General features: G+C 32.4%; 2 protein-coding genes across 4 annotated transcripts; both read left to right on the top strand.

Moving 5' to 3' along the window:
• Window positions 1-823: 823 nt before the first annotated feature.
• LOC101219089 (F-box protein 7) lies at window positions 824-6,241 on the top strand. The gene is made up of 11 exons (XM_004142579.3): window positions 824-1,179; window positions 1,701-1,787; window positions 1,914-2,026; window positions 2,120-2,236; window positions 2,329-2,425; window positions 3,116-3,189; window positions 3,755-3,808; window positions 3,899-4,000; window positions 4,231-4,289; window positions 5,119-5,329; window positions 5,899-6,241. Exons 1-11 carry the CDS (start codon window positions 1,002-1,004, stop codon window positions 5,956-5,958), a joined length of 1,152 nt encoding a protein of 383 aa, XP_004142627.2. The 5' UTR covers window positions 824-1,001; the 3' UTR covers window positions 5,959-6,241.
• A 3,421-nt stretch (window positions 6,242-9,662) lies between these two features.
• On the top strand, window positions 9,663-26,316 carry LOC101216961 (sister chromatid cohesion protein PDS5 homolog A). Of its 3 annotated transcripts, none has more exons than XM_031884382.1 (27): window positions 9,663-9,952; window positions 10,492-10,722; window positions 10,863-11,044; window positions 11,720-11,840; window positions 12,173-12,394; window positions 13,744-13,960; window positions 14,049-14,194; window positions 14,285-14,442; window positions 14,514-14,663; window positions 14,741-14,789; window positions 15,265-15,453; window positions 16,642-16,821; window positions 17,752-17,891; window positions 18,801-18,927; window positions 19,067-19,213; window positions 19,298-19,363; window positions 21,051-21,184; window positions 21,837-21,951; window positions 23,351-23,485; window positions 23,570-23,766; window positions 23,865-23,997; window positions 24,104-24,217; window positions 24,319-24,405; window positions 24,710-25,039; window positions 25,128-25,214; window positions 25,674-25,712; window positions 25,934-26,316. In XM_031884382.1, exons 1-25 carry the CDS (start codon window positions 9,857-9,859, stop codon window positions 25,179-25,181), a joined length of 3,720 nt encoding a protein of 1,239 aa, XP_031740242.1. In that variant the 5' UTR covers window positions 9,663-9,856; the 3' UTR covers window positions 25,182-25,214; window positions 25,674-25,712; window positions 25,934-26,316. The 3 variants fall into 3 exon arrangements, with proteins under 3 accessions (XP_031740242.1, XP_011653795.1, XP_011653796.1); XM_011655493.2 differs by having other exon boundaries at window positions 9,664-9,952; window positions 21,834-21,951; XM_011655494.2 differs by having other exon boundaries at window positions 9,665-9,952; window positions 21,834-21,951; window positions 24,710-25,020.
• The last annotated feature ends 570 nt before the right edge of the window (window positions 26,317-26,886 follow it).

Genomic DNA, 26,886 nt, shown 5'->3' on the forward strand with positions numbered 1-26,886 from the left:
AACTTTATAATTTAAAATCTTATAACCTTTAGTGTATACAATCATAACGAGTTTGGAGAAATTAACTAATTTTAAATAATCATACATTTATTTCAATTTACTTCATAACAGTTGATGATATTTTATTATTAAATACTATGACTTCAAATCCTAATGAAAGTAATGATAAAAGAAAATCACGACTTTCATTTTTCTATGACTTGCATTTTTTTTTTCTTTAATTGTATCTTAGAGATTCATGGCGTCGAGATGTATCTCGACGTCAAGAACCATATGTGAAAGATTGTAAATTATAGTTTTGCAAAGATTTCTTGGCAACACGAACTTAAAATATTATGATTATATTAAAATTTTAATATACAAAATAACATTTATTGACTATAATGAGTACAAAGAAAAAAAAAAGAGACCGACATACCTTTAGAACCTCCTTTTAGCATAGAAGACGTATGGAGCTCGTGCTGAAAACATAGGATAAAAATGAGGCAAAACTGAAACACAGTTATAGAAAAAGTATAATATTAAAATAAATACAATAAAATAATTATAAAAACTCAAAGTTCGTGTGTTACAAATCTATCAAATGCCTCTATCTTGTCAAGTCACAAGTTAGATGTGAATTACATGACTAGTCATCTACGAGACACCTCTAGTTCGATGTGAAGGAGAGTGATGCAGGATGAAGTAAGCATAGTGATGAACATGTATAAGAAATAGAAAGAAAGAACCAAATTAATTATAGTGGATAGAAAAAAGGAAAATTTTATATATTTATGAATGAAATGAGATTTAAATAATAGTAGATCAAATGAAATGAATAGTTGAACTAAAACAATGTCCCTCCACTCTTTTGGGAGAGGAGAAAGGAAAAGAAGGTTGGGGCTAAATTGGATACCGCATGATCAGAATCACAATGTCTGCAGTGGGCCTAATCCTAATTCCCAAAATCTCTGCAACTTCGTGTCTCATCGTTCATCTTAAATTCTTCCAATGAACATGGAATGAAGACGGAATACGCCATTTTCAGTTTAACCCTCCAACAAGTCTTCCCATCTCTCTCTCTCTCTCTCTCTCTCTCTCTGCTCTTCCTTCATTCTTTTTCCGAGAATTTTGAACAGTTTACTCAAAATCATCATTCTACAACCAAAATCATCATTCTCCGATTACTCATGTCTTCGGGTATGTTGTTTGTTTTCATTTTCTATAATCTGATCAAGTTCGTACTCGGTTCAATTTTATTATTTCATCTTGGATCTTGCTTCGTGTTCTTAATCATTTCTTGCATCATTTGTTTTGTTTTTTTTTTTTTTTTTTTTTTCTGTTTTTAGGGTTAAGGGGTGTCTTAATTTCTACAGATTGCTTCATTCTGGGCTACCTCATTCATTACCCCTCTCCTGATTGTTTTTCTCAGCAGTTAATAATTATTCCGTCTGCTACGATGTATGAACTCGAAATTGAAATTTTAGAAGTAACACCAATGTTTTCATTAATTTTTTACATGGTTTTGTTTCTGGGAATTTCTGGGTAAAGATTATCATGTTTACTTAATAGTTTTCTTTCCTGCACATATATATATACCTATGAACACGTACCAGAGAAATATAAAATTTGAAATTGGGATAAATTTTGTCTCGTGCGTTCATCTCCTTGTCTGTGTGTGCTTTTTTTTCTGGTATAATTTGTTTTCTCTTCTCTTCCAGATTATGCGTTGAAGGTCCCTGCTGAACTTGAATCAGCGTTGCGATTGAAGGCTGTTCAGTACTTCGTTACAAAAAGGCCGTGGCTTGGTACTTCTCCATGGCACTAGTTCTTGTTCGTCGAGATGTTCAACCCTTCTTTTCCTCCCACATACAACATAGTTTCTGCATTATGGTTTTTTATTTGTTCTTATTGTTTCAGGTGTTCTATTTCAGATCTCTATGGGGTTAATGTTAGACCTGTCGCACCATTCGGAAGTTCAAGTAGGCAGCCATTTGTTGATCCAGCATTAATACATCGCTGTTTACCTGATGAGTTACTTTTTGAGGTTAGGTTGTCGTGGTAGATCAATCCCTTTTTTCAAACCTTTTTGCTTTCTTCCAAAATTTCTTATAGACAGAGCTTCATTTTTCTTAAATAGGTCTTTGCCAGAATGACTCCTTATGACCTGGGACGGGCGTCGTGTGTGTGTCGAAAATGGAGATACACCATCCGGAATCCTGTATTCTGGCGTAATGCTTGTTTGAAGGCTTGGCAGGTAAGTTATCCTATGGTTAGCGACTGAATTTTCTTGACATATAGCATATAAATATTAACCAAGAATTCTCACACTACTTTTATTCTCTACAGCTCTCTGGTGTGGTTGAAAACTACAAGTTTTTGCAGTCTATGTATGATGGATCATGGAGAAAAATGTGGCTTTTACGGCCAAGGATCCGCACTGATGGTGAGAACTATAAGATCCTTCCATATGACTCTATTTTGAGCATACCATTACTTCTGTCGTATTCTTCTCTTCCAAAAATTAGGGTGCCATATACTTGCTTGTTTAGATTTAAGATGCCATATAAATAATGCCTAAAAAATGGGGATCCAACAATTTGCGATATTTTGCTATTTAATATGAAAATCAATCTTTGTTAATTAAGTTTAGAACTAGAAATCTTGTTGGCTTTGCAATATTTGTGTTTTTGAACCATTACATCCGAGGTTTTATTAAGTTTGAAATCGTCATTGCTATTTGACCTTGTAATGTTTTTTTATTTAGAATAGAGATAAGAGAGATAATGTCTTGGACAATTGAGTTCATGACCAAGTAATTGGATTTGACAGTGTTTGAACCACTTCATCTAATAGGATTGAGAATGGATTTAATTTTCATGAATCTTTACTGCCTAATGCATCTTCCCACCAAATGCTATTATTTGTTATTTGGTAAAAAAAACTGGAGAGTTGGGGAGGGTTTAGTCTGTTGAATGCTAATGAACGAGTGGTCTTTGTTGTTGCTTTGAAGTTCGCCGAGGGTGCTCAAGTGCATTACCTGACTATTTGACGTCTGAAATATGTTTTCTACTGCCTTCTTGTAGTCTGCGATTTGGACTGAAGGCATATAACTAATATTTATTATGAGCTTCAGGCCTTTATGTTAGCAGGAATACTTACATACGTGCTGGGATCGCAGAGTGGAAGATTACCAATCCAGTTCACTTGGTATGCTTTTTTTCTTTTGGGCGTGTTCCGTGTTGTGTGGATTGGAAGATCAATATTAGTTTGTTTTAAAGCTCAATCTAATTTGTAAGTTTTTAATAGAATAATTGTATTACCCAGACATCAGCAGGACTCGTTTTTTTTGTGGCTGGGTAATAACTTCTTAGAACAGGTTTTTATGGGGACATATATGTAATTAAGTTCCGATTTTCATTTCCCCCTATGGATTTTAAAACCTAACTAGCTCCTACAATGTTTGCTATTGCATTCATCCTTTGCTTCCATATAATTGGCATGGACCTACATATGGGGATTGTTACCCTGCATCCATCAAAATTCTAATTTGTCATGTGAACCTGTTGGCTTATAGTATAAGGGTATTTACGAGTATAATGGAGTTGGAGGCCTTTTATTATTGGGTTGAGGAAATAGAAAACTGAGATGATTTTAAGATTAATTACTGGTAGTTGTCAATTCTTCTGGAACATTGTAATAAGTCTAATGTTTTCTTTTCTCATTCTTTTTCCTATTAAATTGTGTCTCTTTTCCTTTTTGCCAACTTCTGCAGGTCTGCTATTTCCGTTACATAAGATTTTTTCCTTCTGGGCGATTTCTCTACAAGGTGGCTGAACTATCATCTAGTCTTTCCACAACAATGACTTCATTTCATATCTAATAGCTTTCATTTGCATTTTTAATTTGGTATTTCTAGAATTCTTCACAGAAGATTAAAGATGTGGCTAAGTGCATGAATTTTCGTGCTTCAAAAGCTGACTGTATTTTTGGTGGACATTATACCTTGTCAGATGATAAGGTAAATCTAAATTGCGTTCTTTTTGTATTGGTTTATTCTATTCTATAGACTATAAGAAACAACTTATTAATTACAATATGTTAAGATTTCCCTGGATGCTGATGGCCTACAACTAGGCACACTCATCAGCTAGAGGAGAAAAGAAGTGCTAAAATTATAGTCTCTTTGGGAGAGATATGCTATGTTCTCTTCTTTCTTTCTTTCAAGAACTTATGATTATACCACTGCAGGTTGAAGCAGCTGTTCTGTACTCAGGGGCACGTCCTACTGTGCTCAGAATTCGCATGAGGTTTGTTAGACTTATCTGATCTTTTAAGTTGTGTTGAGCATAATTCCGGTTTCCGGTCATCTATTCTTATGGATTTAGTAATATAAGACTCTTGAGGTGTTCACTGCTATATAAAAAAGAGTGTAGATACAAGTTGACTAACGATAAGCACTAGTTGTAAAGGGGACTCGAGCCTTTTTCAAAGTAATTTATGGTTCATTTCAATTAGCTCATTGTTGCTTGTCTGTTTTCTTCTTTTTGCTTTTCCATTTTCACAAATTACTAGTCATCATCTGCATCGTAATGAAATTGAAGATAAGATCATGTCACTGATGCCTTTTCTCTTTTAAAGGGATGTCAAATTTTTCGTTGAATAGATATTAATACTTCATAGTACAAAGAATTCAAATCAAAAGGAGCTGCTTAAAATAGTCACGAAAATTACAAAAGAAAATATAATGGTAACAAGAAGAGTAACTAGAAAAGAACTATAAAGCTCCTCCAACTCCTATTTATGTCTGAAATTTGAATCAAGACACTCAAATGCGAACAAGAACCCTAAAATGTACACTGATTCTGTTCCAGGCATAATTATTGACCTTTTATCATTCCATGTAGAAAAGTGATTTTCATAAATCTCTACACTTACTATTGGATTTTTGATTATCTCCCCTGGATTGCAAACCTGCTGCAATGAACTGTTCCATGTATATTCTGGATGTACTGTGATGTAATCGACTTCAAGTTTCAACTAATGAATATAGCATGTATTAATAATGAAACTTACTACAACTACCTGCTTACTACAGTTAGCTGAAGGTTTGTTTTACTTATCTGTCGTTCTATATAGGCTAAGAGGAACATCAACAGGGGCTAATAACCGAATGGATCTATTGACCCTTGTTACCAGCGGTATGAATAACAATGAGGTTGGTGATCCTGAAGAAGATATCCTTGGCATAGTGGAAAGATGGCGAGACGATGAAACACACAACCCAGATGTGCCTGCAGTTTCTCACAAGCGGGGTCTGACACCTTTTATATTTGTTCCTTTTGATCAGGTAATTACTTTTTCTTTAGAGCTCTATGACTACCATAATTTTGAGATATAAACAAGCATGTACGTGAGGAAATCACCAGGATCTTATGTTTTGTAGTGCACGATAGTGCAACTAGAATCTAGTAGGAAATAGGAGATACCAATGTGGACTTATAGTTACATTTTTTTTTCCATTTAGATTTAAGGTTCAAGGTATGCTGATATCCATTAGAGAATTAGAAAAAAGATGGTAGATAATATATTAACTCGAAATCAAAGTTAAAATGTCGTGTGCAGTGTTCAGAACTTTTGAGTTTGGGTGGATATGTTCATGTTAACAGTTCTTAAACTTATTTCTTTTACCATTTGAATTTCGTTGGTAATTGAAATTCACCATATAATTAGAAAAAAAAAATGGCATCAATAATATTTTCTTATAACTATTTATATGTTGCTATCCAAACATTAGTCTCTTTTCATTTCTATCAATGAAATGTTTTGTTTCTTGTAAAAAAAGAAAATATGTTAAATTAAGCCTTCGTCTTACTGACTTCTTACCTCGATATTTTTTGGACTCATCGGTTGACACAGGTGGAAACATCAGAACTAAACTTGCCTGTAGATAAGATGGACTATTTTGTACCCGGTTGATGCACCAACTTTACTGTATCTTTCTGTATATAATCTTCGGTCGGCCCTTGGAGATTTTTTAATTTGTTTTTTCATAGTCATACTGCTTGATGCCTGTATATAAATAACCAAGCGTGTGAATTTGCTCGAAAACGTGTCAATTTCTACATCTTCTCTTGTTCTTGTTGTATCGTTCCAGTATTGTATGATTGATTGTATTGCAGAAAGTGCAAAAATGATGTTTGTTTATAAATGGAAACCTGGGAAATTGAAGAATGTGAAAGTTTAGAATGTTTAAAATGGCTGTTAGGCTTGTTGAATTACATTTGTAGACCTAGATGATTTTTCCATTGTTGAACTTATCAGATGTAGTAATCACTCTGTTCTTGAAAGGATCAGCCCGTGAAAGAAAAGGAAGGAAAAAGACATGGAAGACAAGTTGAAGGGTGGACACACACCAATGTAATTGTCAATATAAACTAATTTTTTCTTTTCCTTTTTCCTTTTTCCTTTTTTTTCACAATGTTAAATTGTAACCCTCCCTATTTCCTTTGCTTAACTTCAGACGGTCAGGTACAATATCATTATTTAGACTGCCCATAATAACCGATCCTCAGTCTCTTTATAAACATTACTTTCTATAAAAAAAAATTTAAAAGTATAACAAACCGATAAAATATTTATATCGTATAGTATTTTGAAAATGAAAAAAGCTCATAGGTTTTCGATGAAAAAATAACAAAGATGCTTTGGTCAACATGCGATTAATAAGTTACACATGCGTGAGTAGTCTTATCGTGATTCGTTTACTACAATTTATACGAATTATCTAGTATTGTTCCTGTCATGATACACGATCATGTCGTTTTTTTTTTTTTAACCATAGAAAAAATTATTCAAATTTAATCGATTATGTGATCATGACAAACGATTGTGTTTTCATGAAAAATGATTGTGTTGATTATGGTAAATGTCGTTAAAAACTTCAAATCAAACAATCGTGTTGATCATGCTAAACGACGATCATGTTAACTATGGTAAGCTCGTTTAGACTAAACCAACAAGATCGTAGTGTACATTTAGATCATGCCAAAATGAAATTTAAACAATCCTAATATTTTCGTACACGAGGAAGATGAGTAGTTTATAAAAATCTTACCAAAAGTAGTGAGATACAATATGAAATTTAAATAGAATAATAAATTGTTTAAAAATATAATAAAGAAAAACTAAAAGAAGATAATGAAGAAATTTGAAAGATAAGATGAATAAATTGCAAATAAGAAAATGAAAAAGAAGTAACAATCGCCTCAATGTTTGAGAGCAAATCTATAAATAATGAAAAATATTTTACTGATTTCATGGGTTTTTGTTATACTATCGGTACATATTTTTTGATTTTGTTACGTTTGTGTAATTTTTTTTAAAATAACCATAATAAAATTGATAAAAGATTTGAGAGAAACCCACACTACAAAAAGATCAAAATCAAAATAGAATGGAAATGAATTTATAAATATAGTAAAATAACAGTAAATACGATCAGTCTTAAAATTCTTATTCATCTCAATTAGGTTATTGGTCTCATAATTCCTATTATCTTCTTTTTATTAACGACCTAATCAGTTGGTTTTTTACCTAAGAGGCTCGTAAAAATAGCAAAAAGAAATTGATAATAAAGATAAGTCACAACAATTTTTAAATTACAAAAGTAACAAATTTAAAAGTCACACATTTACCTATACGTAAAATTTGTGCATGTTATTCTCTCTCATATTTTTCAACCAAAACAAAATGATTTTCAAATATATATATATGCATCCATTTATTTGAAAATAAGTTGAGATATAATCTATTTTAGTTTCCATGAGAATATGCATATTTTAATTTAAAATATACACGTATATGTATGACAAAACATATGGTATATATATCAATAGGAATGAGATAAAAAGATTAAAGTATGAAGTTTATATTACATAACAGTCTTAAATCTATAATCATTATAAATAAATTTGGAAGTCATCTACATATTTGAAATAAAACATAAATGAAAGCAAATGTTTGTAACCATAATTATGCATTAAAAGCAATCAACCAAAATTAATGATTTTAAATTTTAAGAAAATTTGTTATGAAAAAAATTGAAAAGAAAAAGAAAGAGATAAAAAAGAGAGGAGGAATATGAAAGAATCTTTATCTTTCCCTTTTGCTCTTACAATTTTTTTACAGCTTCCATAATGCCTTATATTATGTTCCTTTACTTAAAATCCATCACACCTCATCAATCCAACTGATCTTTTACTAAAACAACTTTTTGCAAAAACACTTCATCCCTTCTACGATGACCACCCAATTTACTTTTCTAATTTAAGTCTTTCAAACATTTTATTTTTTTCTAAATTACCATGACCACTTGAGCATACCCATGCATGATTGAGTGAACTCCAAAAATGTTAATGACGGTTGAATTTTTATTTAGATTAAATGAACGACTTTTTTACTTACGCGGTAGGGTATTGAGAAACAACAATTATTTGGTGGTTGTTATTATTATTATTATTATTTATCCATTGTAACAAAATAGTTTTGATTTGATTATTGATAGAAAGACGGCATCCGCATGACTCTAAAATTTATGTCAAACATTAATATATGATCAAGTGACAGTTCTAAAATGTAAATTTTTCGTTCAATTTCAAAACGATAATCTCACACTAAATTTATATGTTTTTTTTTTTATTTAAATTACACTTTGGAGAAGATGTTAATGGTAGTTGAAATTGGATTAATTAGGAAACATTTTACAATATTGCAATATTTTAGAAAGAGTTGAAGTCACAAATTTGATTGATGTTTTTTAAAGATGCACATTCTTGTGTTATTGTTTATAAATTTTCACTTTATTATTATTTTTTATGAGTCATTTCTATTTTTATTTCCATTTGATTATTGGTGGAATGATATCAATATATTTAGATAGGATTTTATGTCATTCCCATGACATCGTGATAACAAGGTATTTGCATTGATTTCTTAAGATTCATATTTATTTATTTTTTACTATGGGAGGGTGAGAAGAAGATAATTTTTCTCTACTTTAGACCTTCTCTTTTCAATAAATCCTTATGTTACACTTTCTTGACACACTTTCTTGACAAAAATATATATTTTTCGAGGGTAGGTATTGTCTATTCAAAAGAAAGAAAATAAATGCAACTTTTATAATTTTTAATCACAAATTATATTTATATATATTACAATATAAATGTCACGTAGAATACATACAATCTGTCAGCGAAATGCAACCCTTCAAGAATATGTGTTTGATGAGCACTAGTTGATGCAAATGATTGGACAAAACGATCTTGAAAAACAAACAAACACTTACGTCTTAATCTTAAATATTTATAATTTTTCTTTTTATATATATAGCAAAGTGACCAATTTATTTCCCAATGTTATAATTAAAATATTATTTTTATTTATTACAAGCTAAAAAAATAATTATATTTTTAATAAAGAGTAAAAAAATTTCACGTGCACGCACGTGTTTTTTTCTTTTAACTAAATAAGTATAAATAAATAGTAAATTTGTAAAAAAAAAAAAAAGGGAAAAAAAAAAAAGGAAAACAAAATATCTTAAAACGAAAGCATAAGATAAGAAGTAAAATTGTAAAGTGAGGCCAAATTTAAAATCCCGCCTCACAAAAACCTTTTTAAAATAGATTACCCAAATAAAGCTTTCTATATAAATGGAGATTCGCCAAAATTGTTGTGATCTCTCACCAACAACGCCGGGTACTGATCTCACCAACACGAAGCCAGTTGCTGGGAAGGATTCTCAAGTTCTACTGGAGCGGATTGTTTCGACCAACAACCAGACTGTAGCCGCGGAGCTGTACCTACACAGCGCCACATGGATCACTCTTCACTGCAACTCATCCGCGACGTCGGAACTAAATTGAGCAAACACTCTCGCCCAACCAAGGACTACATAGTCAAATCCCTCCGAGTAATGTTTCTACATTGAATTTTCTTTTTCTATGCCGCTTCCAAACGTCTCTTCATTGACTCTTGTCGCACTGAATTAGTCGCTCCTTTTATTTCCTTGCTAATTGCAAGTTGGTCTACAATTTTTCTTTCTTTCTTTTCTCATTATGATTGAAGTGTTTCTCTAGGGTTTTACTCAATGTTTTAGGGGAATATTGTGAGTGTTTGTATCTTATTTAAAAAATTGTCTCCATTTTGGAATGTGACGATGAGACGATTCTGTTCTGCGGAGTTTATATATAGTTTGTTGCGGTTGATTGGACTCGGACCTTCGGACACACCTTGAGACGAAGCATTAAAACTTAGCTTCACAACAAATTCCATCCAACTGTTAAATAATTTACTAGTTAAAACTCCTAGACTCGTTTTGTTTGCGCCAGTTTATGAATGATCATGTCCTGTAGTTCATTTATTACAATTTATGTTGGTCAATAAATGGGGTTTTTTATTTATCGACTATTGTTTTCCGTGTTTACTTGATCTTTGATGTTTTTACTGCAGCAAGTTGTAGATGCTTTTGCACGTTTGGAACAGTCACACGTCTCAGATGCTAGAGCGAAGTCAGAACCAGCTAACAAATTGGAGAGTTGTACAAAGCCTCTAAGGCTTTCTATAGTTAATGGCCTTCTACGTAATAAAGATAAAGATGTGAGGCTTCTATTAGCTATATGTGTTAGTGAAATGTTCCGGGTCATGGCACCAGAACCACCTTTCGAAGACGAATATCTAAGGGTAACAATTCATTACTTGTGATGAAATTCATACTAGAGTCTTCTTGTTGCTAATTTGTGTTTCTGTTTACTACCCACTTTATACCATCTTTTTATTTATTTGGTTTATTTACTTTCTAAACTCGTTTTTAATTTTTATAGGATATTTTTACACTTGTTTTGAGTTCTTTTTCGGAGCTAGTGGATACTACAAGTCCACTTTTCTCTTGGAGAGTTAAAATACTAGAAACGGTGGCACGGTGTAAGTGTTGTGTGATTATGCTAGACATTGGATGCGAGGACTTGGTGTTGGGCATGTTCAATACATTTTTCTCTGCTGTTAGGTCAGGACGCTTTATCTTGCACGTCTCTAGTATTGGTACTCATTATTATTTTTTTTTTTTTTCAGAATGTTCAATAAATATTACAGATTTTGTGTTATGCCAATTTTTTTTTCAAGTTACTCCTTTTTGTCATTTCCTCCAACTATTTGACAACTTGAACATTTAAACTCCCCAAATATCGTCCTTGATACTTTCAACTTTCAGAGGTCAGTTTTGTTGTGTTCTAGACTACAACTTGTATTGTATATTAGGATATTTGTAGTTCATCGCTGTAAGAGCTTGAATTATATTGTGCCTTTTAAAGGATTTTTATCATAGAAGAATTTAAAAAGGTTCATTTTATGCTTTGTTATTAGACTAAGCAAGTTTCCTTCGAGGGCGTGGATTCATGTTGGGGATTATTTAATATATTTCCCTTTCTACCTTTCAACTAAAATGTATTATCGTGGCTTTTTGCTCCCTCGTTTTTTTTAATGCATGCAAGCTTTAAATAGGAAAAAAAGTATTACTTGTAGAAACTATGTAGTTTTGGGTCGTTTAACTTGTTTATATGTTCAGTGTTGGATCTCAAACTTCAACTTATGGATGCCTCTGTTGATACATGCTGTTCTATATTTTATTTATTTGGTTGCATTCACCGTAACAAGCTAACAATAGCTCTTTTTTTCTCTTTAGGGACTATCATGACCCTAGTTTGGTTAACAACATTTTGTCGATAATTACCCATATTCTAAGTGAGGATGCCTCTCCACCACTTGTAGATGCTGTTTTGCATAATCTTGTAAAGGAAGAAAAGGTAATGGTAATTGATTGATGTTTTTTCCCCTACCCTTTGGATTGATTCCTTACCAAGAATTTTATCGATGAGATAAAATTTACAGTTATTGTTATTATGATATTCTTGTACATAGAACATAAACGTTCATAAACAGCCCTCATTATGAGAAGGGTAATAGGTTGCTAGATCAGAAATGTTTGACTTAAGCAGACAAGATCTACTTTTATTATTTATTTTTGAAATTTTGTGTTTCTATTCTAGGCATTGATTAAACATAAAGAGATTGCTTTTCTAAACGTGTTTGGGCTACTTTGTGTTTCCCTGACAACTCTCCTTTTCGCATTTTTCAGGGTGAACCTACAGCTGCTTCTCGCCTTGCAGGTTCCATCATTGGAACTTGTGCTGAGACACTTGAACCATTAATTTGTGGATTATTAACATCTTGTATTTCAGAGAGAGATGTTGTGGGGAGTGAACTCAAAGAATTTTACCATGAAATAATTTTTAGAATTTTCCAATGCGTCCCTCAAATGCTTCTTCCTGTGATTCCAAACTTGACTCTGGAGCTTTTGGTATGTCCACTTTTTTTTTTTAATTAATTTTGTTGTCTCATTTTGTTAATTTGACTGTAGCATATGAATATTTGTCGTGCTCATTTTTTTAAACTAGTTAATGTGACTATAATGTAATGAAGTTAACAAAAGGCTGAAGATGACCAAGTGAATGAACTTAAAAATCTCCAATTGGTCTATCATGAGACGAAGAGTGGTTATGAAATTCTTTTGGTTTTAGACCTCAAGAAGTATAGACAACAATGTCCCAGATATAGTCCAAGCTTTTTTCCTCATTTAAGACTCTTTCTTTACGTTTAAGTGAAATTTCACTTCACAATGCCCAAAATTGACCCAAAGGTTTTTCTTCTGATCCTTGAAGTTGTGCCCACAAAATTACTGAACCACAAGGACTTTGACCAATCTTTGATGCCTTTGGACATTATTATTATTATTTGTGTGTATGTTCAAAGGCAACAACAATTTAGGTGGAGGTACCGATGGGGATTTCCTTTTGAATGCTATGCTGTTATCCCCAGAAAGAGTCCGGTAGACAACCTATTTTATCTTCCATGCTTTTTGCAAAATGCTGTCTCTGAAAACTGGAGACTGGAAAAAGATTTTACAGAAAATGCGTCACTCCTGTCCTCTCAAGAAACCACCCTTACTATGCTCCCCAATGTTTGCCTTAAACCATCTAAAAGCTGCTCCTTTTGATCTCTAGTAGTCACTCCTTAACTATTTCCAGGATGCTTACAATGTTTGTGTTTGATATTCAAACTCATTTACTTGCAAAGAGATACCGAACAGAACTAGCAAACCAAACCAAACCACCCTTACTATGCTCCCCAATGTTTGCCTTAAACCATCTAAAAGCTGCTCCTATTGATCTCTAGTAGTCACTCCTTAACTATTTCCAGGATGCTTACAATGTTTGTGTTTGATATTCAAGCTCATTTACTTGCAAAGAGATACCAAACAGAACTAGCAAACCAAACATCACAGTCAAGGAAGACCAACTTATGAGGACAACACTGTAATATTGGGAGTTCTTCAACATAGAATATGTTATGTATTCAAAGCAATGATGAGCGAACACTTGACAATTTAAAAAGTACCTGAAAGTTAAAAGAATACTCTCCCCCACCTCTTTGGCACCATTGTCTAATTTTTCTCCCCTTTCAGTCTTGCCTCAAAACAAGCCCTTGTAAAACTCTTCCCTAAGACAGACCCTACTCCATGCATGATACCCCAGCCAACTCAGAAAAACCATTTATCCCTGCCACTTACGGTTTTGCCCCTTCTAGAATACTTTTTTACAGTTGAAGGTTTCACAGTTTGTTCCCTCATTATATCTCTATCCTTTGCAGACAGATCAGGTTGATGTTAGAATAAAAGCAGTTAAAATCATTGGTAGACTTTTATCTCTACCTGGAAACTGTGTAGCACAGAAGTACCGAGGACTTTTTACAGAGTTCTTGAAAAGGTTTGCTGACAAGTCTGCAGAAGTTAGAATTCATGCAATCCAATGTGCTAAAGATTGTTATTTGGTTAATCCTAATTGTTCAGAATCTATGGAAATTCTTGGTCAGTGATTAAGTAGTCATTATATTATTACATTCTCAATCCATTATGTATAGTATATCTGATGAGTTGGTAGTCATGAACATATCAGCTGCAGTAGAAGAACGATTACTAGATGTGGATGATAGAGTGAGAACACAAGCCGTAATTGTTGTTTGTGATATTGCCCGATCAAATATCAAATTTATTCCAGTGACACTAATATCTCAAGCTACTGAAAGACTACGAGATAAAAGGGTATGGTATTTTATTGTATGTGATTTATGTTTTCACTGATCAATCAAAACTCACCTAATGTTTGGTTTGTTTTATTTATTTAATTTGTAGATATCAGTTAGGAAAAAAGCCCTCCAGAAGTTGTTGGAAGCATATCGAGATTACTGTGATATATGTTCTAAAGGCCAATCTACTATGAATGATGCCTTTGAACAGATCCCATGTAAAGTCTTGATGCTTTGCTATGATAAAGATTGTAAAGAGTTCAGGTTGGTTTATCATCTCTTGGATTAAAACTATTACATTATCTTTAAATATAATAATTATTACCACATTTTAGGTCCCAATGCATGGAACTTGTTCTTGTGGAAGATTTATTTCCAGCTGATCTCTCCATTGAGGAAAGAACTAAACACTGGATTCGTTTATTCTCTCTTTTCAATAACCATCATGAAAAAGCCCTGAGACATGTTTTGCTGCAAAAACAGAGGTATTCACTAGCAGGCTTTTCATGGTAAGATTTATTTATAACGTTTTACATTGCTCTTTCATTGTTTGCTTGTGTAGGCTACAAAATGTGTTGCGAACTTATTTGGGTCTACGAAAAGGGGACAAGGTCTATTGCCTAACTTCTCTTGAAAATTCTATTGTTTGATAAATTATTTGCTGGATTATAGATTTATTTGTTCATGATATCATGAGAACCCTAGTTAGTGAAGTAGTGGGATTATTGTAATAATTATTAGTAAGGGGCATATTGGTAATTGGACTAGTAACTATGAGTTTTTGGGTTATAAATAGAGTGTGAATTCATTCATCATTGGAGTGTGAGATTCTTGTGTAAAATGCATTTTAGATACACACCATACTCAGCTCCCTATACTTTTCCCTTAGTGGATTTGTGAAGCATACCTTCTATTGTTAACAATACAATCAAAGTCCCATATACTTTTCTTTTTCTTCTTGTCCAAGGTAAAATTCATAACTATTTATGATTAGAAAAAACTTCTCACAAGTCATAGATGCTTTCTAAACATATAATTTAATGGATTGTTTTTTCTAGTGAACATTTCGTTGTCTTGTTGCAACAGGAGAACCGATCAGAAGAAATAGAAAAGCAAATCGAAACTGCATTTGTCAAAATGGCAGCTTGCTTTCCAGATCCTACAAAAGCGAAGGAGTCCTTTCATAAATTAAATCAAATTAAAGATAATAATATTTTTAATTCTTTGGAGCTTTTGCTTGATCAGTTGACAATCGGTGAAGCAGAGGCCACTCGAGTGCGTCTTTGACCTTTTCCTATAATTTTTTTAAATCCTTCTGTAGCTTATTTTTTGCTTATGTTTTTGTTGAATTATATATTTCAACTTTTTGCTGCTGCTTTTTTTATTATTTGATTTTGAAAATAGTTCTTTACCTTTTGTCATGCAAGATTAGATTTAAGATAGATGGTTTACAAACTAGGGTTTTTTAGTTTTTGATAAAATTAGGGTTTTTAAAGTTTTACTGCTCTGATACTATGTGTAAAAAGGTGCTTTCTCTTATTTCTCTTAGAAAGAAGAGGGTTTTCTTTAATAGAAGAAATACCCAATACAAATTAGTAAAATACAGATAAGGAAAAAATAAATACACAAAAATACAATGAAAATATAAACAAAAAAGGAAGTAATCAACAGTACTTATTAGATCTATGGAGTTGATCTATAGAAGCCTAAGTCCATGAAAATTTGGACTGAAAGAAATTTGAAAAAAGTGGTCTGTCCCTTGAACAGTTTCTTTTTTACGTTTGTAAATATATATATATATTTGAAAATTATTACTTTTTCTTGAGACAAGCAATATAGACGGAGGTAAAAATTAAAATCCCCATTCACATGTTTTCTGTTGCCAATCCTATTTCTCTTGTACAATATGGAAGAAAATCTAGCAATACATTTCTTTTTTGAAAAAAGAAAGTTGTAATATCAAGTGTAAGTTGTGAAGGTATAACTGACCTTTTTGCAACAACCGAGGGAAGAGAGATATTTAGCATAACTGGATCGATCTAGTTACGTAAGTTTTCTGAAGTATTGAAGTTTTACGATGTATTAGAAGTACCAGTATTTTCAAGATACCAAAAATCAGCAAAATATTAAATTTATAGTAGATTGGGTTGTTCTTTTGTTTTTGTTGGCAATGAACATTAATGACCTTGATTCTGTTTTATTCACTGGTTCTACTAGTTCATTGTGTAAACTCTTATGATTTCATTAGTTGTTTTAAAATTTCATATTCATTCAACTAAAAAACATCATATTTATTAGAAGGGAAAAGAAATGGTTGGACTTTGACTGTAATATGTGGATTTATATTTGACAGATGAGCACTTAATTAGCTTACTCTCCTCTGTGGGATTTATCTCGAAAATTTTTTATGCATGTCATTTTGCCTGGATTGATAGAATTATTATTGTTTTTTTTTCTTGCCAGGACAAATTGTTGAGAATGGTAGGAAGTAAACAGCCCCATTTTGAGTTTTTGAAATCACTCTCCTTAAAGTGCTCGTATAATTTATTCAGCACAGAACATATACACTTTGCATTAGACTGCATTTTAAGTGACAGACTTGGAAACAAACATTTGGAGGGTCCTACTGGGAAGCTTCTACTGGTAAGTAGAAATGCAGCATGTTGATTCTACTTTGATGGGGCCTTATTTAAATAACATTGTTTATGCAACTTATTCACTTTCATTTCATTTAAATAATAACTCCAGTAATTTCAAAACACAATGATTATTTGGAGTAGGAATATCATGCACTAAATCATCCCTAAACGTAAACAGTTAGGTTGATAGGGTCTGCTAGATCTTTTAATATATTCTTAAGAATAGAATTCCCTAACACTCTAGCACTCGCAAATATTTGTAACTTCTTTATGAAGTTGAAACACAATGTGATGTTAGAAATTGTTAGGACTTCGGTTTCTTTTTTCTTCTCTTTATGGACTATCATTGATTTGATGCTATCAAAGTTTCTTGTTGATATTTTTGTCTGAACAAAATGTAGAAGTTTGTATAAACGAATAATTGATGACAATGAGATATTGGAGATTGGAGATTGGAGAAGGGAGGTTACTTAGCTTCTTTGTGGAGTTTTGTTTTGTTTAAAATAAAATACAAAAAAATAGTTGGTCAGTTCAGTGCTTATAAATTTTGGTTACTTAGCTTCATATCTGTAGTCCTATTTTTACTAAAGACAGCCATGCTAGCTGAAGAAAACTAGCTTAACCATGTTGATTAAATAGTTGGTCAGTTCCGTGCGTATAGATTTTGTTGGTTTCATTCAGCGTAATTTTAATTTATTCTTTCATAAAATAGTGTGATTTTTTGAAGTTGGTTTGGACAAACAACTGACTGACTTTTCTAATATATGGTAGTTGGAGAGCTTTGTTTTCTTTCTTAAAAGTTGGAATTGATAGGATGTAAAAAATTTCAAGGAATTCTTGTTATTTTCTTATTTCCAAAAATAAAAAAATTGCATTTCAATAAACTTATTAGAGTGGTGGTCCTCAGTACTTAGCAAGACAATTTTGATCTTAGGCTATTATCAGCATTTTCCCCTCGCTCATCAGAGCCTTGGAAGGCCGACTGCCGAGGTTGTTGGAAGAAACAAATTCAATTGATAGTAAGCTGATTGATGTATTGTCAAAAGCAGGCCCTTCTTTATCAATTGAACTCAGGTAATCGCCATTAGTGCAGCTTATGTATGTGTTCATTAGCATCATCTTACTTTTCAAGATATAAACAAATGGAAAATTTGAAGTTATTCTCCTTCACTTCTTCGTTTAATACTTCAGTTTGATCTAGTCTTCACTTGTGCTGAATGCTTGACCTTGGTAGTTATACATTAATACTATAGGTCGACCAACAATGATCTTTATGTTTACGTGAGTTGATTGGACCTTTCTTAACTTTTATTGCACTTTGGATTTTTTCTACTTAGATGAACATTAAAAATGATGGTGAGAAGGCATAAATGCCTTGCTTTATATAACTATTTTCTTTGCTTGGAGAAACTTAACCTTTTACCTTGAAGTTTCGGGTAGAACTATGGGCTGACCTATAGTATTACTTGCTCTGCATATTAAAAGAGGTAGACAATTGATGTAAGACATTTTTGTTTGGATAAAAAACTTGTACATGTGTTCCCTCCTCCTCAGATTGGTACATGTGTTCGATCTATACTAGCAAAATGGGGTGGAATTTTTGCTCTGATATAAGATGTATGCTTCAATAATGTCTATACTATAAAAATCTTCCTCTTGAATAATGTTAGAAGACGTATTTGGTTGATAACTCATATAGGAAAACGTTTTACAACTCTTTCTAATTTTGAATAGAATCAAATGTTTTTGTATTCCAGTGAATCAACCACATGATACAATTTACAAGCCTTCTTTTATAGAAGAAATAAAAAATGCAGGACCCACCTCAATACCATTCGTTGTGTTTACTTACTTTATAATTGGAATCAATGATGGGCACTACGCACTACTCTAAGAGTGTAGCCATATCATGTAATCTGGGTAGTTGAGGATGGAAAATATTCTAAAATTTCGTAGTACTTTCTGTTTCCCTTTCCCTAATAGAGATGTATACCCATTTCTGGAGAGGTTATGCTTGGAGGGTACTCGTGGCGAATCAAAGAGCGCTGTTTCTGCAATTGCAGCTTTAGCTAGTAATTCTGAGGATTTTTGGTTCTCCAAACTATGTAAGGTACGCAAAAATATCTTTTGGAGGTATTGTGATTCGTATATTCTTTTAGTTTTCATAAAAAAATTATCCTTTAGATTAACATTCAGAAAAATAACTTTTGAAATTCTTCTGTTTTTCCTTTTTTCTTTTTTGTTTCCAGGAACTTTCTAATTTGCTACGCAAGGGAATGAATCTCCCAACAGTACTGCAATCTTTAGGTTGTATTGCAAAATATTCTATTTCGACATTTGATGATCATGATCAGGATGAGGGGATCGTAGCTTCTATATATGAGAAAATCTTCCAAGTAATACCAGTGCCTTCTAGTCTAGTTTTATTAACCTTTTGCTTCCACAAGTTTTTTTTACCAGTTTATTAACCTTATATGAAGGTGGATTTATCAGACAATCTAAATAAATTAGACGGTGATGCCAGCAGCAATTCTTGTGATTTGAAGGTAAACATATAGAGACCCGGGTTTCATTTATTTTTTAGTTTGTGGTGTTGTGATTTTTACCTGTTTTGAACCTTAATCTAACTTGGCTTTTACTTGGGCAGTTTTCTCCCTTATTATTGTTTTCTGGAAATGTTTTCTTCTTCTTTTCCATTAAAAAAGGATGCACTGCAGAATGGAGGGGAAGATAAGATATAAACGCTTTGAAGGCAAGTGGGTATTATGAAAAGTTACTCCAAATACCCTGTAACAAAATAACGGAATAGGGTACTCTAATATGACACTCCAGTTCCATTCTCTTCAACCCATCAGTAGCCCCTAGAAAATTCTTGGACAAAGCAAAGTAATAAAATCTAGGAAACCTGCTGGATATCTGCACATTTATCCTTCTAATATTTGACTCTAGTTCCTTGTCTCAATTCAAAAGCAAGAAATTGAAATTGGCTAACTTGGTTTCAAGCTAGAAATAAGATGGCTATTTAGCACATACATGTGTTCAATTCAAAGATCTGAATTAGACTCGAACTCTTCAATTGTCACAAGACTCAAAACAAAGGAGACAATTTAATATGGCTGATAGACCCCGATAATCCATCAGTACAGCAGAAGAGGAAAGAAAGGAATTATCACGCACATGTGATAGGAGTTAGTTACATGTTAGTTACGATTTGTTAGTATAAATAAGTGAGGGGTTGTGAGAGGGAAAGACAGTGAAGATTTGGAGAGAGTTTGTTTTCTGTTCTTCTTTGAAAGAGAGGGAAACAGAAAGGGAGTTCTATATTGTACTAGGGTTACGTTCTATTCTATAATCAATAATATAGTTCTGATTTCATTACAAGTTGGGTTCCATCAATGGCTTAGTTTTTTTAGTAGCCTTCATTGTTCTTGAAACTCTCGAGTTGTGAGACTAGCCATATACATCTGAAATTAATCAATACAGGGCAGTACAGGAAAATTCCTCAAATTAGACTTGGTGAAATGTCTGTTACCTAATTCTTATTCCTCTTTATTAGGCTCATGTTGCCTATAAAACTCTTCCTCTTGTACGATGATTTACATAAGAAAATAATAAGAAATATAGGCATCATGGTTTTTCTCCCTATACTAGGGTTTCCACGTAAATTTGTGTTTGTTCTACGTTTCTACTTTAAATAGAAAGTTCTATCAAATTATGATGATGTTTTCTAGAAAGTGTACCGTTTAAGGATTTTTCCAGGGATCTCTCAATGACATTGAACAATTAAAAGAATTTCTATCCATATCAAACGTCTTTTTGAAGGATGGAAAAAAAAACTAAGCCATATTAATACAATATGTCAAAGAGCATTGCGTCTTTCCATTTTAAATTGTTTTTGTCATGGAAATAGTCCTACTTAGTAGACACTGAATTCATGTTACGGGAGATACGTTATATTCTAGAATCATTAGTGTGATAGGAATTGTATCAGAGGGATGCTAGAGTATATTAGTACATAGTTAAGTAGTTTGTTAGGGAAGTAGGAAAGAAGGGGGAGGCTATATTTAGAATATGAAGTAGGGCTTGAGAGTATCTCGAGACTGGAAGGGCTGAAATAGCTCGAACACTTGGTTTATCTTTTATTTTTGCAATCTTTTAATTTCAATATATCTAGGTTAGTGTTATGGATCATTTTTCTTTGTCTTGTAGTGTTATATATCCAACATTTTGCAGATTTATGGGTTGAAAGCCCTCGTTAAGAGTTTTTTGCCACATCGAGGGACTCCTAGAAGAAATGTTGATGAGTTTCTGAACTTTTTATCACGGATGCTGAGCATGTGTGAAGCTTCTGTTGATATCATCCCTACGTACGTATTAAATGCATTGATGGATAAAACTTTTTTTAGAAATTTTTTCTAAAGGACGGAATATTGCTATGGATTATAAGTTGTTTCTTGTTTTGCAAGTTTTATTTTACTCATCTATAATATTATATAGGTTTGAAGCTGCAATTTTGTCAACATTTTGAAAATTTATAGTTATTAAAATTTAGACTTCTTTTACTGTTGCAAATACCTAGTGGAATTCTTTCCTGAACATGAACATGTATCCCCCCTCCTACTTTTTAAAGAATACACAGTATTTTAATTTCTCAGTGTAGATTGATTGTTTTTTACTTCCACGAAGCTAGCTTATGAACCTTGGTTGCTAATAAAAAATAGTGTTGTTTTCTAATGTAGCAAAATGAACAAAAAATATTTTAAAATATAGTAAAATATCACTATAGACGTTGATAGACATTTATAGACTACTATAATTTATCACTGCTAGATGCTCTATCAGTGTTTATCATTTTCTATGTGATAGTTTGTGAAATTTTGCTATATTTAAAATATTTTCAACAATTTTGACATTTAAAACAATTTTCATAAAAAATATTTTAGGATTTATTATTACTATTATTACTCTTTTTTGCTTCTACGAAGCTTTTGAACTTCTTGAGATTTTATGATACAGTAGGGATGATGAGGCTCGAATCCAATTAGCGGCTGCAAAATCAGTTCTTCGTCTTTCCAAAAGATGGGATTCACAAATTGCACCAGAGATTTTCTGTTTGACAATCTTGATAGCAAAGGTACATTAGTTTTAGTCTTGTCCTCATAAATCTGCATACAGATAGATGAACATGATTTATAAGAAAACTCGAGCAGTGTGAATTCTTCATTAGTTATTCAAACTAACAAATGTTGATGGCAATGCGTCTGTTTTCTTTTTCTTTTTTTTTATTATTAACTTTTAACTTTTTATTGAGTTTAATGCTCATGATTCTAGTTGATTTTTTTACTCTAGGATTTAACATTCCTCATTTAATACTTTTGTTTGAATTGTTACTTAAATGCTCCAAATACAGCCCAGAAATTGCTACAACTGAAACTTTTTTAGTTCGTCTTGTTCTTGCTTGTAAAAGAAATAAAAATAGATCAATTCTTGAATGCATCCTAAGATGCACCTATCTTTGTGCATCACACAATAAAAGAACTATCTTAAAAAATAAGTAAGAAGAATTTACCATGAATTTACCATGTGACAATATTTGATTGGATAATTCCATAAATGTAAGCCTATTATGGAAAGCTTAATTGGTGTAGATGCTTATTAGTTTTGGCAGGTTTTTATGTACTTTTACTCTCTTATTTGTCAACTTTTTATTAGTTGGGATATTTGTGCTTGGGAAATATCAATTTGTTAGAAGTAATCCATGCTATGGTTGCAAGATTTATAGAGAATCTGTAAAATACTATCTTTTAATGAACTCAAATGTAGTTTCATGCCAACGAATGCACCAAAAGAGGTGTACAAGGTGTTTTCAGTCCAAAATAAATTTTGGACATTTTTGTACGAATTACTAGATTTTGGATGGTTATTGTTGCTTGCCCCAATTTTTAAATAATAATTAAGGATGACTCTTTGTCATTGTCAAAATGCATTAAGAGTATTAATTATCCAAACTACCACACATGATTTTAGTTAGTGGGAAACTATGGTCATCCATACAATAGGTCTCTTCCTCCCTCCCTTGCGTCCATGCTTGCACCCCTCCCCCTTTGTGCTCGTGTTCATTTAATCTAGTATAGTAGTGCTCTCACATGCTAGGGCTCCTTGTGCTTGTGCTCACACTCCTCATTGCTCTCGCACTCGAACTCCTCGCACTCTCATTTGTGTTCACACTCACTTTTTTGTTCGCACTCCTTCTAGCTCTCACTTTCACTAATGACGGTATGGATAATTAATGGTTCACAAGCACGATTGATAGTATGAATAATTATTATTGGAGTATTTAGAGTATTTTTAGGAGATATTATTATGATATTATTCTGTCGATTCTTTCCTTAAGTGTATTCCTCATTTACTATATTAATCTATTTGTGCTTAACGGGGCTTTTTTTGTTTTGCTATTTATAATCTGATGAATATTAATCTTCAAGCGATCACTTTATGACCAGCTGGTTATTTTATTTCCTTCTACATTCCAGAACTCCTCTTCGAAGTTTAGAAAGCAATTTATAGACAAAGTACACAAGTTACTGAAGGAGCAGGCTATACCTACTCGATATGCTTGTGCTTTTGCATTTTGCAACTCGGATAACTTGAAAGATCTTCAAGATGATGTATGTCTAATGTTGTTATGCTTAGGCACCTTTTCTTTTTGGTTTAATGATTTACTTCTGATGATACTCTTCATTTCATGTCAGTCACTTAAATATATGGCAGAATTTATTCAGCAATACAGTAAGATAGCACAGATTCATCAAACTTCTGTGGTTCAAGATGGGTCAATGACTTTCGTCCCAGCATATATAGTAGTATTCTTGATGTATATTCTAGCTCATGATTCCGGATTCCCAAATTTAGACTGTCAAGATGAAAATGTATTTGCTCAATTTTGCAGGTAAATGTGCCTTCTGTTTGAATATTTTTTCATATTTTAATGTTTTCCTGTCCACAAGATCAATAAGTGTCTCTGCTTGAAATATGCTCTTTTTGCAGGCCATTCCTATCTGTGTTGCAGATGTTGGTTAATGCAGATGTAAATGTTGCCAAAGATACTGTTTTGTATTTGCACAGTATCTTTCGTGCCATTAGGATGGTTGAGGATGCTGCCAATATCGAAATATCACCTGTGAGAGCTTGTAGTAACGATTTTTTTCTTATTCCTCTGGACTTTATTATCAAACAATTTTATCAACTGCAAGGGTGTTTTTTCCTTTTTCTTTTTCCAATTCTAGAAGTTGCACATATTGGCGGACATCGGACTCTCTTTTGTAACTTCTCCAAATTATTCTGGAGTTTCCTTGTCAGGTGCTCCAAAGCATATTTTGCTGCCAGTATCTTTATACAGAGTAAGTTTTCCAAAGAAAATTGACTTAGTGTGTGCTTGATAAATACGACCTCAAATGTATATATAGCATATGATAATTAATAATTACCCTTTTTCTTCCAGGTAAATTCTGGGCAGCTTTCTCAACATGGTTATGAAAAATGTTTTGTTGGAAGAGTTATTAAAGCATTTCATTCAGAAATCTGTAAGGTATTTCCTCCGATATATTGTTTACAATAACAAGCAAAAATACCCCAAGGCAATTACTAACATCCAGCCAATTCGAGAGGGCTGGTGACTCTCCCTTTCCCTGAGAACTTTCTACAAAGCCAAATCATAAAAGTACTACTACCTAACAATACACATATATACTGACCACACTCTCATACAGACATTCCGTGGTCTCCACCCTTTATTCACTAACTGATCCAACTTACTAACTAGCTTTCATGTTGAATATATGTTTTCTGATTTATCCCTTTGTTGCATGAATTATGTCTATGCCCATGAAAAGCCGACTAATATTTCTACAAGGAGCGATCAAAAGTTCCTGGAGGGTAATATGCAAACAAACATCAAACCTTGTTCCTCAAAGAGCACAAAAACCTGTAAGCAAGGTGAAGCCATTTCCTCCAGAGCAACCAAGATCAATAAAACTGTGAATCAGGAGACTAATCCATGTTCCTCAAAGAGCACGAAAGCCTGTAAGCAAGTTGAAACCATTTCCTCCAGAGCAACGAAGATCAATAAAACTGTGAATCATGAGAATATTGTTGGACGGAAGAGAAGACGGGCAGTCTCTCCGACGGCCTCCACATCAATCGAGTTGCGTGAATGTTCTCAAGTTATTTTCCTTCCTTCCTATTTAGATTTAACTCATCATAGCCTTTTACTCTATATTTTATTTTGTATTTAATTGGCAAATGTTGCAGGTCGCAAATATTAGTGGGCATGTTGAACTTCTAAGCTCGAATAGTGAGAGTTAAGATGCTATACCGTATGGTTTCCTGGTGGAAAGGGTCAGTGCAATTATTAATATCTCCGCTGTAGGATCTGAAATAAGATTTGTTTTTCTCTGTTCTCCAAAATTTAGAATTTTGGAGCTTGAATAAACCACCGTTCCATTGGATAGGCTATTGTTTCTTTCCGTTGTGGTGGTGTGGTTAATAAGCTCGTTCGATAACTATTTAGTTTTAGTTATGGTCTTTTTGTTGTTGTCCCACACTATATTTATTAGAGTTTTTATCTTTCTTGAGGTGGATCAGAATCTATAGTTGAATACAAGAAGCAAGTTTACTCTTTGTTTCTTGAATTTAGCTTGAAATTTGAAAACGCTTGCAAAAAGTATACAACAAAGCAAAATGGTTATGAAACAAGCTTTGTAATTTGACTTCTCAAACTAAGCTCTACCTTTTGGTTTTATTATCTTTCGTTATAAACAAAATATTCATGCTTCTGATAAGTCGTTTCTTCTCCAGATCTCGAAGATGAGCAATGTGTCAGAGACACATACCTTAGTGAGTCAATCCTCTCTCTCAGTGCCTTTAATATTGGTTTTAGTTTCCTGTATTTGAAATTTATGCTTGTTTTCACAATTTTTATCATGGTCTTCTTCTTTCCTAAGGATATATTTGAACTTTTAGTCAAATTATTTATAAAATGAAATTGGACAAGAAACAGTTTCGTTGATATACGAATATGAATATGTTTGTACCTAATAATTATTTCTCATTTTCAGGTTTATGGGAGTCGAGCAAACCACACAAATCAATTTCGATCATTTTCTCTCTTGAGGTGCTGGTTTTCTACCCTAAACATCTTTTTTTTTTGGGTTATCAAATGGTAGAGTGTTCTGTCCTTGCAGAAATTAACACTTCGGATTTTCCAAAAGGGAAAAAGTAAATAAAAAAAAAAAGAAGTTAAGATATAGATGAAATTAGATGTGTGCAAGCTGTAAGCTAAACTTCATTCAAGGCCATCCAATCGTTGGCTTATTTCAACCATTTCCATATGTATATAATATCCCCCAACATTGAAGAAAGTTCTCTTTGTATAGAAAAACATTATTTTAGACGATCATTTTGTTAATCTCAGCAGCAATTTTGGAGGGTTTTTAAGTAATGATTTTGATCCATTTATCACAAACTGAAATATCTGCCAATATAACTGTAAACTACAAGATTTGGCAACATTATCAAAGATTTGTTAATTATACATAAAACTTAACAAATCATCGTTTAGTAATTTCAATATATGAATACATATATAGATAATAAGATTGAAACTTAGTTTGAAAGTAAAAACAGCTAATAATTTTTATTCAATGATCATTTAACAAACCATTATTTATATTGTTAGATAAAACAATGATGTAGATTATAGATTAAGTAGGTGATCAACTTAATGTGTAAAAAGTAGTAATTAATTGAGAATGATGATTTATCGCAAGATGGATGTTTTTTTTTTGTTAGTTTATGAAATATTTATGAGCAAATCTAAAATGGTTAAATGACTTTTGTTGTATTTATAATTTAACATCTGTAATCTTTTAAATTCAATTTGATATTTCATTTCACTTTTATAATTAATGGTGGTTTTCATAAATTAAAATTGATTTTCAATTTATTAAAAAGAATTTCATAGTAACTCTAAATTTCACTAAAGCACTTTCAAACTTGTGTGTTGTATTCA

The sequence above is a fragment of the Cucumis sativus genome, chromosome 4 (assembly GCF_000004075.3).
Source record: "Cucumis sativus cultivar 9930 chromosome 4, Cucumber_9930_V3, whole genome shotgun sequence".
NCBI lineage: Eukaryota > Viridiplantae > Streptophyta > Magnoliopsida > Cucurbitales > Cucurbitaceae > Cucumis > Cucumis sativus.